At 36.1% G+C, this 14,377-nt stretch overlaps 2 protein-coding genes across 4 annotated transcripts; both read right to left on the reverse strand.

The window, feature by feature from the left end:
- Window positions 1-2,431: 2,431 nt before the first annotated feature.
- LOC133860945 (myb-related protein 315-like) lies at window positions 2,432-3,987 on the reverse strand. Its single transcript, XM_062296625.1, has 3 exons — window positions 3,638-3,987; window positions 3,413-3,542; window positions 2,432-3,171 (listed from the first exon to the last, which is right to left on the reverse strand). Exons 1-3 carry the CDS (start codon window positions 3,768-3,770, stop codon window positions 2,625-2,627), a joined length of 810 nt encoding a protein of 269 aa, XP_062152609.1. The 5' UTR covers window positions 3,771-3,987; the 3' UTR covers window positions 2,432-2,624.
- Window positions 3,988-8,742: 4,755 nt separating this feature from the next.
- Window positions 8,743-12,228, reverse strand: LOC133859962 (myb-related protein 315-like). Of its 3 annotated transcripts, XR_009898834.1 has the most exons (5): window positions 12,089-12,228; window positions 10,233-10,491; window positions 10,008-10,137; window positions 9,159-9,766; window positions 8,743-9,118 (listed from the first exon to the last, which is right to left on the reverse strand). XR_009898834.1 is itself a non-coding variant. In XM_062295551.1 (4 exons), the coding sequence occupies exons 2-4, from the start codon at window positions 10,363-10,365 to the stop codon at window positions 9,214-9,216; spliced, it is 816 nt and encodes a 271-aa protein (XP_062151535.1). In that variant the 5' UTR covers window positions 10,366-10,491; window positions 12,089-12,228; the 3' UTR covers window positions 8,743-9,213. The 3 variants fall into 3 exon arrangements, 2 of the variants coding, with proteins under 2 accessions (XP_062151535.1, XP_062151536.1); XM_062295551.1 differs by having other exon boundaries at window positions 8,743-9,766; XM_062295552.1 differs by having other exon boundaries at window positions 8,743-9,766; window positions 10,233-10,625.
- Window positions 12,229-14,377: the final 2,149 nt, after the last annotated feature.

Genomic DNA, 14,377 nt, shown 5'->3' on the forward strand with positions numbered 1-14,377 from the left:
TCGAAATGGGGCACTTTTTGCGTTTTTGGTTAAAAATGTGCGTTTGGCCTTTGAAATCATGGTGTCGGGCGCACTTCATTAGTTTCTCTTATTGAACATGACCTCGTAGTATCTATCATTATCTTTCTTTCCTAGTTTGTTGTAATTTCCTTTTCATTAAGCCTTTAGCTTAGCTTTAGCTTTAGTTTGTAGTTCCTTTCAAGAGAAGTGAGATGACGCATGCACCATGCTTGAAACAGTTATTTAATTAACGCTAATCACCAAGTTGGTGTAGTTGGTGTGTGATTTTGTCACCTGCTATGGAACCAAGTAGGCAGCCCATAGAATATGATGGGACATTTAATGTTTATAAGGGAACTTACCTTGTTATAACTACTTAATCCTTCTCTTTATCTCTTTGATATTTTATTTTTTTGGCCTTTTCCTTATACCTTTCTCTCATTGGAAGTCCAGGTCTGATGATTTTTGGCTTCTTCCTTAAGAGTCTGTTCTCTCTCGCTCTCTCTAAAAAAAAGTGTCATTCTAGGGATCCAGTGCACTTGAAATATAATAAATTAAAAATAAGAGTAAGATAATTTGAAATGGACCCAAAGCCCGGTCCAATAGAAGGGCCGTGAGAGAAAATCTTCTTTATAGCATTACTCAAGTGAGTCAAGTTGGACGCCTAAGAGCAACAAGATGATCTTGTTCACTTTTACTTACGTGCGAGGGAAAACTATCCCTGTTGATTTTGAAGACATAAAATTAAAATAAACAAGTTTTCCACTGGCGACCGGTGAGTTCTTGAAAAGTCTTTGGCGGTGAAGGGGGGGAGGAGGCAGAAAGGGAGAGGCCAAGACATGAAAGGGAGGTAGATCTGGGGAGTGGAAAAACATAAATGAGGGGGGAGAGGAAGAGGGAAAAGGGATGAAGTTTTCCTTTAGAACTCAAATATAAGGATTAAGTTTTCTTACAAATAGGTTAGAAGAAATTCTTCTAATTCAATTTATTAAATTGACATGCAAGTCAAAATTAATCACATGCTCTAAGTTCTAAAGGATAAATATCAATTGGGTTTGAAGAATTTCCTCCAACCCATCTTTTTTTTTTTTAAAAAAAAAAAAAGAAAAAGAAAAAAACTTTAAATAATGTCTTAGATTCGACCGGACTACTCATTTGAATCTGTCAACCATGAACTTAAGGCTTGTTTAGTTGTTTGGTATAAGGGATTGGATTTAAGAGACAAATGCCTCCCACAATTCCATTAATTTGGAAGAAGGAGATCATGGGTTTCCAACTTAGATTCTTATAATTTCTCAAAATATCTACAGGTGCATGCACGTAAATAAACAAGACTGGTGCTGAGATTCCCCTTCGTTTTCAGTGTTTAGCACGACCTGCGTCCAATTATCCTGGTCCTAATTAATATAAAAAGTTTCAAAAAGTTCCCCAACACAAAGCTCAATAAATCAGCAGGCTTGAATATTATATCCAATTAAGAATGATTAAGAGGAGAATAATCTCAGCAGGCACTCATGAGTCATGGCCATCTAGCTTTTATTTTATTTTATTTTATTTTTCTTTTCTTTTCTTTTCTTTTTTGGTTTCCTTTGGCTGCCCATATTTTGTTATGTCTATTTAAAAGAAAAGAATAAAAGGGATATGAGGAAGAGGAACAACATGAAGTAAACCTTGGACACTTCATAATGATGTATGACACTATGGAGAAATTTACAATTACAAAGGAGATCGACCAACAAAAATAAAAATAAAATGAGGGTCATAGATCCAAGCTTTAAGCCCCACTGGTCGGATGTCCCCACGAGCTCAATCCTGACGAAAGTAAAAGAAAAATAAATTATAGTAATCAATGTGTTTTGGGGGTATTTTTTGCTACAATAATCAATTCCTATGTTTATTAATGTGTTTTGGGAAATGTTATTTTGTTTGAAAAAAATGTTTTGATATGACAAAATTGGAAAAAATAAATAAAAAAAATTGTGTTTTGTGCTTTTGGTAAAATTGTCAAGTTTTGACACGAGTTACAAATATGAAACGAACCCAATACGAAATTATCGTGTTAGGTTGAAAGAATGACTTGTTTAATTAAATGGGTCGGGTTATAGTTTACCTATAAAGTCTTATACATGTGCCGTGATACAACTCGAACTCGACACGTGACATTTGAGGTTGACAATTTTTGATACTACTCGCGAACCTGACATGAACCCAACATAAATTTAGTTGGTTAGAATTAAGAGATTTGACCCGTTTAATTAAATGGGTCAAGTTATGGTTGACCTATATAGTCTTATACCAATGTCTCGATACGACCCGAACTTGACTCATGGACTTGAATTATCACCTCTAATTTTGGGTTGTTTATTAATGTCTTTGACTTTAGAACAGAAAACAAAAACATTAACAAACATTACCTTTGAACAAGAAGGCAGAGGAAAAATTAGAAGAAGTGTAAAGGGATCGACTGTTTCTCACTTGACAGTAATCAATCACAATAATCTTCGCACTAACTTCTATAACAATTTTATTGGTCTAGTGTTCATGAAATTAAAGACACTGTTCATCCAACTAAAAATAGAAACCAAAGACACTTGGGGAGCAGAATATGGGAGCATGTTCATTGGTTATAGTTCTCCAAGAAAAAAATGGTCTTGTTCCAGATGATTGAAGCCATCCTCCCATGAGAGCATGGAATCCACACTTCCAGCCCATTGTCGTAGAGAATCTTCTTGAATTGAGGGGGATTCACCCATGGAAGGGTTGCTAGAGTTTTCCAAGGAAAATGAAGAACTGTAGGAAGTATTGGTGTTGGCTTCTTGTTTCATCCATGAGTATCCCAAGTCCAAGCTTCCCCACCAGCCATCATAATTGTTTAAAACATCATTTGTTTCATCCAAAGTAATTAATTCCACTTCATCCCTGTTCTTCTCTGTTCCTGCAGAATCTCTCTTGGCATGATTGTCCATGGAGGACTTAAACTCCACGCTTTCCTCTTGTCCTTTTGATGAATTTGACTCATTATTATCACCATTGCTTCCTTTTTGCTCAAAGGGCTCGTGAGTCACAGGGTCTAAGCCAAGGAGCTTTAACCTCTTCTTGATTCTTGTATTCCAGTGGTTCTTGATTTCATTGTCGGTCCGACCAGGAAAATGTGCAGCAATCTTAGACCACCTGCAGAATTCTTCATTGTGTTAGGAGAAAGAACCAGCTTAACAACTCAGTTTCTATTACATGTTAAATTACTATTTATCCAAAAAACTTAAACTAATAGAAAGTGATGAATTTAATTATTTAATTTATATTCTAACACCCACAACACGTGAAATATCTAATTGAAATATGAGATGAATGATAGAGACAGGGTTAAATTTAGAACCTCTACTCTTTGATACCATATTAAATTACCGCTTACCTGTTACCAAGACGTGAATGAAGCTGAATAATTTCAGTCTCTTCCGTTTCTGTAAAACCTCCTCTCTTAAGATCTGGCCTTAGATAATTAATCCATCTTAATCTGCAGCTCTTCCCACATCTTAGCAAACCTTAATCACCAAATATTGGCATTGTGTTAACTAAATGAAACCATGAACACAAATCAAAACTATGGTATGAGAGTCATGAAAAGATATATATATACCTGCAAGCTTAGGAACCATTCGCCAGCAATGGATACCATTGTTGAGGATGAAGTTCATGAGCTTGTGATCTTCCTCAATCGTCCATGGGCCTCGCTTCAATCCAACCTTATCACAACAAGGCTGCCTTCCCATTTCACAAGCTTTTACCAAGCAAAATTGAGGAACCCTCGAGCTCCCAGGCTAGGTAGCCTTTTTCGAGTCAGCAATAAAGGGGTTGCTTAAAAAGGAGCTTAGAGGCCAAGCAAAGATGGTGCCAGCCTGCCAGGTCATTCAGACATATAAAAAAGAGGAGGATGTTGTTCATGGGGGGAGATAAATGATTGAATGGAAAATCACTTTGAGTTGATATCTCAAAAAGCATGGAGGCTTGTGAATTATAAATGGCCACCACCCTGATGGAGACAATGGAAAGGGTCATGTTTTTGGAATGAAGAATCAGATATGGTCGTCCTCGTTGACATATTGCTTTTGTTTTCCATATATTTTTGCAACCAAAGTCTTAATATTTGCAAATTGCAAGCCAATAACCAATAATAATAATATTAGTTTTGATAAGATTCCTTTACTCCTTAAAGGCTGGCCTCTGGTTTTATTTTTTCGACTTGAAGGCTGGCCAGTTTTGTCGTTAGGAGGCAACTCTTCTCATCTTTTGGTTTAAAATGACAGATGCCTTCACCACAACATGGAAGTGCCATAAAATTCCGACCATGGATTCATTTGGAAGCTGGAAAGCTGATGAATCAAGTACATTGGCAAAACGACAAGGTTAACTCGGGAGTTAGTGTTAATTGATTAGAATTATAATAAAGTACAAAAGTAATCAGCAAACAGACACAGCTTCACTAATCCCAAGTATCCAAAGACCCGATTAATCTTAATTTCTTGTGCTATTGTATTTTTGAGGTGTTACAAATTGTTAGGACGGTTTTTCTCGTGCCGGAATATCAATTGGAATCACCTGTAAAAGAAAAGAAAAATAAATAAAGAGGCTTGCCTGTATGGGCTGACAATGGATGATTCCGATGCTTAAGTCAGTAAATGTCTAAAGAATAGCTTAGAATAAAAACGTGACAGAGTTTCGGGATGAGACCAAAAGTCCATTTTATCATTGTGGGTTGCCTTTTATAATGACATGCCTTCTCACCATATGTACTATCATCATTTTTAGGGTGGTTTATCCCACACTTATTGACATTCTATCATGCCTTGTATATGCTTGAGGTCTAGGGCTCGTGGATTGGTGATAAAAGTGGCACAGGTGGCACGGAAATGGCCAAGTGGCGCGAATGTGATTTTGGAGATAATCCTGTGTTTCAACTATTGGGTGAACTCGGGTTAGTGGGCTAGTGGTTCGGTTATGTGAGCTTGCCGGCCCATAAGCCCAACACAAATGTTTATATTAATAAGAATTAGGTAAATATTGACAAATAACTCAGTTGTATAATGCATACGTCGGAATTGGATGTGTGTCAAGAAACTATTAGATCAAGCCATTTATTTGGTTCATTTCTATATATCATTAGGTTTTATATTTCACTGTAGTGTTTGTACCGTGGTCTATGTTGGGGTGCCCCACCCCCTTCTTTTGTATTATCCTTGCTTTTCTTAATGCAATCTCTCACCTACCCAGGGAAAAAACAACTGATGGAAATTTGAAAATACATGCATGATTCTCAGGCTAGTTTAATCAGAAAAAGTATGATTAAAACCAAGGGTTATTTGACCCTTAATCATATGATAAACACAGGAGTATTAAAGGGGTTACAGGAGAGTTAAAAAAGGTCAGCGAGGGGCCCTTAAGAAAAGGGACAACAAAGCATTAGAGCATTAGAGGGCAACCACCAATGTCCTCACTAGGAGACAGTAGGGTCACTTGCATTAGATGATTTTAGGTACAAAACTCTTGGGCATATCGTGGGATATTCTTTACTCCTTTCGAAAATTTAGAACATATATATAGAACTGCATAATTAAGGGTCACCTAGTTTAGGTGAAACAGCATCAAGCATGACACCAAGAAGAAGAAAAAGAAGCAAAGAGAAGAGTTTCTAAGTCATCTGAAACCTCAACAAAACTCTTTCTGATGATGAAAGATTTAACTTAACAAGTTAGTCAAAAGTGAGAAATTAGAAATAAGATTCAAAGATAACAATGTTACATCTTTTTAGAAATTAAAAAATTGAGGACAGTTGTCTTTCAAACTGGTTTGGAGTAAATTTCTCCAACTTAGTCTATTAAATTGACATCTGTCTTTAGAGCACATGATTCTCACAATTATGACCTTTGATTTGGTTCATGAATAAGAATATTCCTACAAGATTTTGGTGTTGGGTCAATCTCTGGTATGAGCAATAATCACATATATTACTTAGATGACCATTTTTGGTGATCAAATGTTCCATTTTAAATTTTGCATTGCAGGCTAATTTACAAATATTGTGCTATGGAATTCAGTATGGCAACTGTATATGGTCATCCAAGGGCCAATCTGCAGCAAGAATTTCAACCTCCCTTGGTTGGTGCCTGTTCTGCATGATGAAATCAGATCAACACTCACAAATTTTTCCAATAAGTTGGACCAATAATTTCTGCTCCCCTATAATAAACAATCGAGCATGATATGCATGAGATATCAAATAGTCAATCACTCCCAATCTTCTGCTCAAGGGACAGAACCAGAATTTTGTCTAATTTTGATAGGGGCAAAGCCTAGTTTTTAGGCCGAAATATATATATATATATTTTAATTTTATTTTAATTCTAACTTTTTAATTTTAAATACAAAAGTTATCAGAAAAAGGCATTGAAGATAAAATAAATTTTATTATTTCTTTTATTAAACATTGTACAACAGTTATTTCTGTATATTTCTGATAACTGGACAGCAGTTACTTCTGTATAATATTGAAATAACTGCTAATCCAACCGTCCATAACTGCTTAAGTAATAGTCATAAACTGCTGTTTTAACATACACTTAAATCTGACCATCAGATCAAATAACTGTCTATGATTGATTAATAATAACCATTAGATCGTTATTTATTAATCTCAACCATTAGATCAAATGTGATTTGACCTTACAGTTTATTTATTTGATTGTCCAGTAAATCCAACCACTGGATTTACCTAAGAAGCATCCTATGGTTTAGATTAAATCACTAGATCGATTGATCAGGATCATCCAAAATCGAAAGGTCATGAGTGCGCTATCAAAGCGCCACTAGCGCCCTACAACCCACTGCCACACACACGCGCGCGTGTGCGTCCGGTGCTTCGCACCGTACTAAAGTATACACCCAAGTATTACTTTAAATGCTTAAAGTGTGTTGGTCCTTATAAATGCCAACTCCAGTTTCTCTTTTTCCCATGTGGGACTATCTTCATTTAATGCTCTTTAACACCTTCCTTTTAAATCATTCCCAAGACACAAAATAAATATATATACATATTAATTTTGAAAATACTTTAACATTATTCATCCAGTACTCTTGACTATTTTTTTCATTTTAATTAATATGAGATTAAGATCAATATAAAATTGTTTTTGCATAATTACCGACAGTTAACATGCATGGATTGGCTGAAAACACAATTAATACTAATTCACGGGCTGGAATGGATTACTTTCTGTCAATCACAAGCCATCGATGCCACCAAGTCTTGTTCGGCAGAAAGTAAGTATATTTTTTGTTTGATATGCCGGCCTTTGCATACTGGGATTGGCTAGTCATGCTTAGTTTCTTGGCTTTGTCTATGCCTTCTCTCCTTTGGACTGTGTGGTGCGCGCATGTGCTCGCGCGTTTCCCGCGATGTTTTTGTCAGTATATATGTTCATAGCAGTGTAATAAACCTTTCCCATGCTGGCTGTTGTTCATCAAGTTTACCTCTTGTATATTCGTGGTTAATGTTTCATTAATTTACCTTCTGTTTATGCATTTTGGGATCTTGATGATCATGGAAATAAAGCTAATTATGTCTATCTAAATAGAACTGCATGATAGCGTGTCTGTGTATTAGAGAGAGAGAGAGAGAGAGAGAGGACGCCAAAAAGTCAAAAACGTATTAATGTGTAGCTTAAAAACTAACAGAACACTGATATTGATGTTTTCTCTATTAGATTTTCTGTGTAAATTTGCTTCTTTCTGAAGGTTTCAGAACACTGATATCGAATTAAATTTACACCGTTGAAAAAACTATATTACTTAAATGCCTATATTACTTAAATGACAAAAAAAATATTACAATTTTTATTATAATATTTGAATTAAAATATTTTGTTTGAAAAAAATGTTTTGATATGACAAAATTGGAAAAAATAAATAAAAAAAATTGTGTTTTGTGCTTTTGGTAAAATTGTCAAGTTTTGACACGAGTTACAAATATGAAACGAACCCAACACGAAATTATCGTGTTAGGTTGAAGGAATGACTTGTTTAATTAAATGGGTCGGGTTATAGTTTACCTATAAAGTCTTATACATGTGCCGTGATACAACTCGAACTCGACACGTGACATTTGAGGTTGACTATTTTTGATACTACTCGCGAACCTGACATGAACCCAACATGAATTTAGTTGGTTAGAATTAAGAAATTTGACCCGTTTAATTAAATGGGTCAAGTTATAGTTGACCTATATAGTCTTATACCAATGTCTCGATACGACCCGAACTTGACTCATGGGCTTGAATTATCACCTCTAATTTTGGGTTGTTTATTAATGTCTTTGACTTTAGAACAGAAAACAAAAACATTAACAAACATGACCTTTGAACAAGAAGGCAGAGGAAAAATTAGAAGAAGTGGAAAGGGATCGACTGTTTCTCACTTGACAGTAATCAATCACAATAATCTTCGCACTAACCTCTATAACAATTTTATTGGTCTAGTGTTCATGAAATTAAAGACACTGTTCATCCAACTAAAAATAGAAACCAAAGACACTTGGGGAGCAGAATATGGGAGCATGTTCATTGGTTATAGTTCTCCAAGAAAAAAATGGTCTTGTTGTTAGGAAATAAGTCCTATTTCCCAGGACCCGTGAGAAGCGAAAAAATTAAGAAGACAAGGGAGAAATTAAATTACCCACAAATGACACAAAGATTTAAGTGGTTCCCTCAAACCGAGGTACATCCACTGTAGGAGACGCAGAGAAAATTCACTATTAAAATAGTTACAGGGAGAAAATCACTCAAAGCCCAAAGCCCCAATACACCCAGATTTCACTCACTTGTGTATTGTTGTACGACACATCAAGAAGAGAAAACCTCTCTTTCTTTTACTTTGTACCGCACACCAAGAAGGATAAACTTCCTTCTTTGCTTCTTTCTTTTTCTCTTGCTTTGAGATTCCTAGATTTTCTGCTTCACTTCTTCTCCCCTTCTATGTTTGGTTGGCCATGTGCTTCTTATATAGGAAAGAAGCAACCACAACTTCTTCCACAAGAAGGCTCCACCATCCACCATTGAGTGGCAAGAAGGCTCCACCATCCATCATTGAGTGGAATGAGTGGCAAGAAGGCTCCACCATCCACCATTAAGTGGCTTGCTCCACCATCCACACAATGACATCCACTCAATTAACTATAATCATGTCAAAACCTAACACTTGTTCCAGATGATTGAAGCCATCCTCCCATGAGAGCATGGAATCCACACTTCCAGCCCATTGTCGTAGAGAATCTTCTTGAATTGAGGGGGATTCACCCATGGAAGGGTTGCTAGAGTTTTCCAAGGAAAATGAAGAAGTGTAGGAAGTATTGGTGTTGGCTTCTTGTTTCATCCATGAGTATCCCAAGTCCAAGCTTCCCCACCAGCCATCATAATTGTTTAAAACATCATTTGTTTCATCCAAGGAAATTAATTCCACTTCATCCCTGTTCTCCTCTGTTCCTGCAGAATCTCTCTTGGCATGATTGTCCATGGAGGACTTAAACTCCACGCTTTCCTCTTGTCCTTTTGATGAATTTGACTCATTATTATCACCATTGCTTCCTTTTTGCTCAAAGGGCTCGTGAGTCACAGGGTCTAAGCCAAGGAGCTTTAACCTCTTCTTGATTCTTGTATTCCAGTGGTTCTTGATTTCATTGTCAGTCCGACCAGGAAAATGTGCAGCAATCTTAGACCACCTGCAGAATTCTTCATTGTGTTAGGAGAAAGAACCAGCTTAACAACTCAGTTTCTATTACATGTTAAATTACTATTTATCTAAAAAGCTTAAACTAATAGAAAGTGATGAATTTAATTATTTAATTTATATTCTAACACCCACAACACGTGAAATATCTAATTGAAATATGAGATGAATGATAGAGACAGGGTTAAATTTAGAACCTCTACTCTTTGATACCATATTAAATTACCGCTTACCTGTTACCAAGACGTGAATGAAGCTGAATAATTTCAGTCTCTTCCGTTTCTGTAAAACCTCCTCTCTTAAGATCTGGCCTTAGATAATTAATCCATCTTAATCTGCAGCTCTTCCCACATCTTAGCAAACCTTAATCACCAAATATTGGCATTGTGTTAACTAAATGAAACCATGAACACAAATCAAAACTATGGTATGAGAGTCATGAAAAGATATATATATACCTGCAAGCTTAGGAACCATTCGCCAGCAATGGATACCATTGTTGAGGATGAAGTTCATGAGCTTGTGATCTTCCTCAATCGTCCATGGGCCTCGCTTCAATCCAACCTTATCACAACAAGGCTGCCTTCCCATTTCACAAGCTTTTACCAAGCAAAATTGAGGAACCCTCGAGCTCCCAGGCTAGGTAGCCCTTTTCGAGTCAGCAATAAAAGGGTTGCTTAAAAAGGAGCTTAGAGGCCAAGCAAAGATGGTGCCAGCCTGCCAGGTCATTCAGACATATAAAAAAGAGGAGGATGTTGTTCATGGGGGGAGATAAATGATTGAATGGAAAAGCACTTTGAGTTGATAGCTCAAACAGCATGGAGGCTTGTGAATTATAAATGGCCACCACCCTGATGAAGACAATGGAAAGGGTCATGTTTTTGGAATGAAGAATCAGATATGGTCGTCCTCGTTGACATATTGCTTTTGTTTTCCATATATTTTTGCAACCAAAGTCTTAATCTTTGCAAATTGCAAGCCAATAACCAATAATAATAATATTAGTTTTGATAAGATTCCTTTACTCCTTAAAGGCTGGCCTTGGTTTTATTTTTTCGACTTGAAGGCTGGCCAGTTTTGTCGTTAGGAGGCAACTCTTCTCATCTTTTGGTTTAAAATGACAGATGCCTTCTGTAACGCCTCCAAACCGCTAAGGGTTAGGTTCATTCATTTTCATTTAAAAACTCCAAAGATTTATAAGGTCCGCCAAATAACTTAACTAATATGCTGATTCAAATAAATCACTAAAATAAATAAATAACAATTAATAATAAAGATTTTAAAACTCAGAGCTTTAATAAATGCGGAAACAGTTATTTAGAAAATTTAAATTTTTTTAGAGATTCAATAACTGAGATTTTAAAGAAAGCTAAATTTGTTGTGCAAGTGCACTTATTAAGGTAACATAATGCAATGTTCTAATGCATTCCTAGATCCCATCCGGGCCGCCTAGGTTACTCTGCTCATAACCTAAAAACAAAACAAAATAAGGGGTGAGCGAAAAATGCTCAGTAAGGAAATCCTCAACCATAAAACAGTTGAGTTAAATTCTTTTCTTTAAAACCTCAAAACAATTGTCAAAAACTCATTTTTTTATACACAAGATATAATATATGTTTGAAATCAATCATTACTCATAATATGCCCCTGTACACTATTACGCCCTGTGTAAATAGGGTTGCGCGGTCATTACTGTGACCTCGGGCAGGTAATGCAGTTTACCTGTGGCCACAGGCCCTGCCCCCGTCAGCTAATTAATTAAAGTGCACTTAGCATGACATAGAGACGGATTACCGCTTTCACTAAGTTCTTCAGCGGGTGCGCTTCCATCTCAAGCAACGGTACCGAGCTTAATCTCTGCGAATATATCTGGGGCCCAAAATAATAGTCTCCTCCACACACGTGCCCTTTTCTCAAAAATTTCTCCTTTATATATATCTCATAGAGTTTTCTCACAAAACTTTCTCATTCTTTTCTTGTATATCCAGGGGCAACGTGTTGGAGGGTTTCACAAATTTTTTTTTTCTTCTTTTATCGTTATTCCAAAAAGGTGACTTCACATCTCGGTTAAAATAATAAATTCTCAAAAATTGCAAAGTCCTTTAGAACCGAGGTTTTTCTCAAAATCACAAATTCCAAAATATCATTTTTATTCAATAACTTTCACATCAAAAACCAATTTAAGACAAATCCTTCATGTAAACAAAATAAATTGAAATACCGAACAAGAACAATCAAATCGAAATTATGCAAATAAATGAATAATTAAAGTAATACAACATAACAATTTGAGTAGGGGTAGAGGATCCCTTACTTGGACTTTCCATTAGCATCGGGATCGAGCTTTTACCAAAATACTTCCTTGCACACACTTCAAGCCTTAAACCACACAAAACTACACAAATCCCACAATTTTCTCTCTTGGCCTTAGGTGTGTGTGTGAGTGAAGCTTGATGGGTATTGTGTCTTCCACCTTGGTTCTATTTATAAGAGAATGAATGGTTAGGATCAAGTAGACACATTTTGATCCAATGGATGGGAATTAACCTTACCTACCACAATGCACTCAAACTTACCTACCACAATGCACAATGAATGGTTAGGATTAAGTAGACACATTTTGATCCAATGGATGTGAATTAACCTTACCTACCACAATGCACAATGAATGGTTAGGATCAAGTAGACACATTTTGATCCAATGGATGGGAATTAACCTTACCTACCACAATGCACTCAAACTTACCTACCACAATGCACTCAAATTTACCTACCACAATGCACTCAACCTTACCTACCAATGCACTCAAATTTACCTACCATAATACACTCAAACCTTAATATATTATTCTAACATTATTATTATTATTATTATTATTATTATTATTATTATTATTATTTAACCATTCTCATTGCTAGACCAATCTACTATGCCTAGTTTCTCACTCAAGGAAATTACTATTTTCTCAAAGGTGGGTTGGGTTTGTAGATAGCAATTGGAATGGGTTGGGTTAAGTCCAAAGATGGCCCATTAAAGAATAATATGAATTTCCGTCCAGAACAGGGGTCATATTTTTCACGGGTGTTTTCATAGCCTTAATGACGTCCAAAAATCATGAATTTTGGAGGGTAGCTAGAGGACTTCAAAACGAGCGTCTCAGTTTTTGAATCGACCAAAATGGAGTTCGTTTGACCCTGTTTCCGTTATTCCAAAGTTTAAGGTCTATTTTGAGTTTTTATCAAATTGCAACTATAAACGTTTCTACAAACAAAAATACACATTTATTTTCATAAATAATCGTAGTTATTCTTTTTCCTTATTAAAATGTTTTAAAATTAATTTAAACCATTATAATTTATGTCTTAAAATCTGGGGCGCTACACCTTCACCACAACATGGAAGTGCCATAAAATTCCGACCATGGATTCATTTGGAAGCTGGAAAGCTGATGAATCAAGTACATTGGCAAAACGACAAGGTTAACTCGGGAGTTAGTGTTAATTGATTAGAATTATAATAAAGTACAAAAGTAATCAGCAAACGGACACAGCTTCACTAATCCCGAGTATCCAAAGACCAGATTAATCTTAATTTCTTGTGCTATTGTATTTTTGAGGTGTTACAAATTGTTAGGACGGTTTTTCTCGTGCCGGAATATCAATCGGAATCACCTGTAAAAGAAAAGAAAAATAAATAAAGAGGCTTGCCTGTATGGGCTGGCAATGGATGATTCCAATGCTTAAGTCAATAAATGTCTAAAGAATAGCTTAGAATAAAAACGTGACAGAGTTTTGGAATGAGACCAAAAGTCCATTTTACCATTGTGGGTTGCCTTTTATAATGACATGCCCTCTCACCATCTGTACTATCATCATTTTTAGGGTGGTTTATCCCACACTTATTGACATTCTATCATGCCTTGTATATGCTTGAGGTCTAGGGCTCGTGGATTGGTGATAAAAGTGGCACAGGTGGCACGGAAATGGCCAAGTGGCGCGAAGGTAGTTTTGGAGATAATCCTGTGTTTCAACTATTGGGTGAACTTGGGTTAGTGGGCTAGTGGTTCGGTTATGTGAGCTTGCCGGCCCATAAGCCCAACACAAATGTTTATATTAATAAGAATTAGGTAAATATTGACAAATAACTCAGTTGTATAATGCATATGTCGGAATTGGACGTGTGTCAAGAAACTATTAGATCAAGCCATTTATTTGGTTCATTTCTATATATCATTAGGTTTTATATTTCACTGTAGTGTTTGTACCGTGGTCTATGTTGGGGTGCCCCACCCCCTTCTTTTGTATTATCCTTTCTTTTCTTAATGCAATCTCTCACCTACCCAGGGAAAAAACAACTGATGGAAATTTGAAAATACATGCATGATTCTCAGGCTAGTTTAATCAGAAAAAGTATGATTAAAACCAAGGGTTATTTGACCCTTAATCATATGATAAACACAGGAGTATTAAAGGGGTTACAGGAGAGTTAAAAAAGGTCAGCGAGGGGCCCTTAAGAAAAGTGACAACAAAGCATTAGAGCATTAGAGGGCAACCACCAATGTCCTCACTAGGAGACAGTAGGGTCACTTGCATTAGATGATTT

The sequence above is a fragment of the Alnus glutinosa genome, chromosome 2 (assembly GCF_958979055.1).
Source record: "Alnus glutinosa chromosome 2, dhAlnGlut1.1, whole genome shotgun sequence".
NCBI classification, from domain to species: domain Eukaryota; kingdom Viridiplantae; phylum Streptophyta; class Magnoliopsida; order Fagales; family Betulaceae; genus Alnus; species Alnus glutinosa.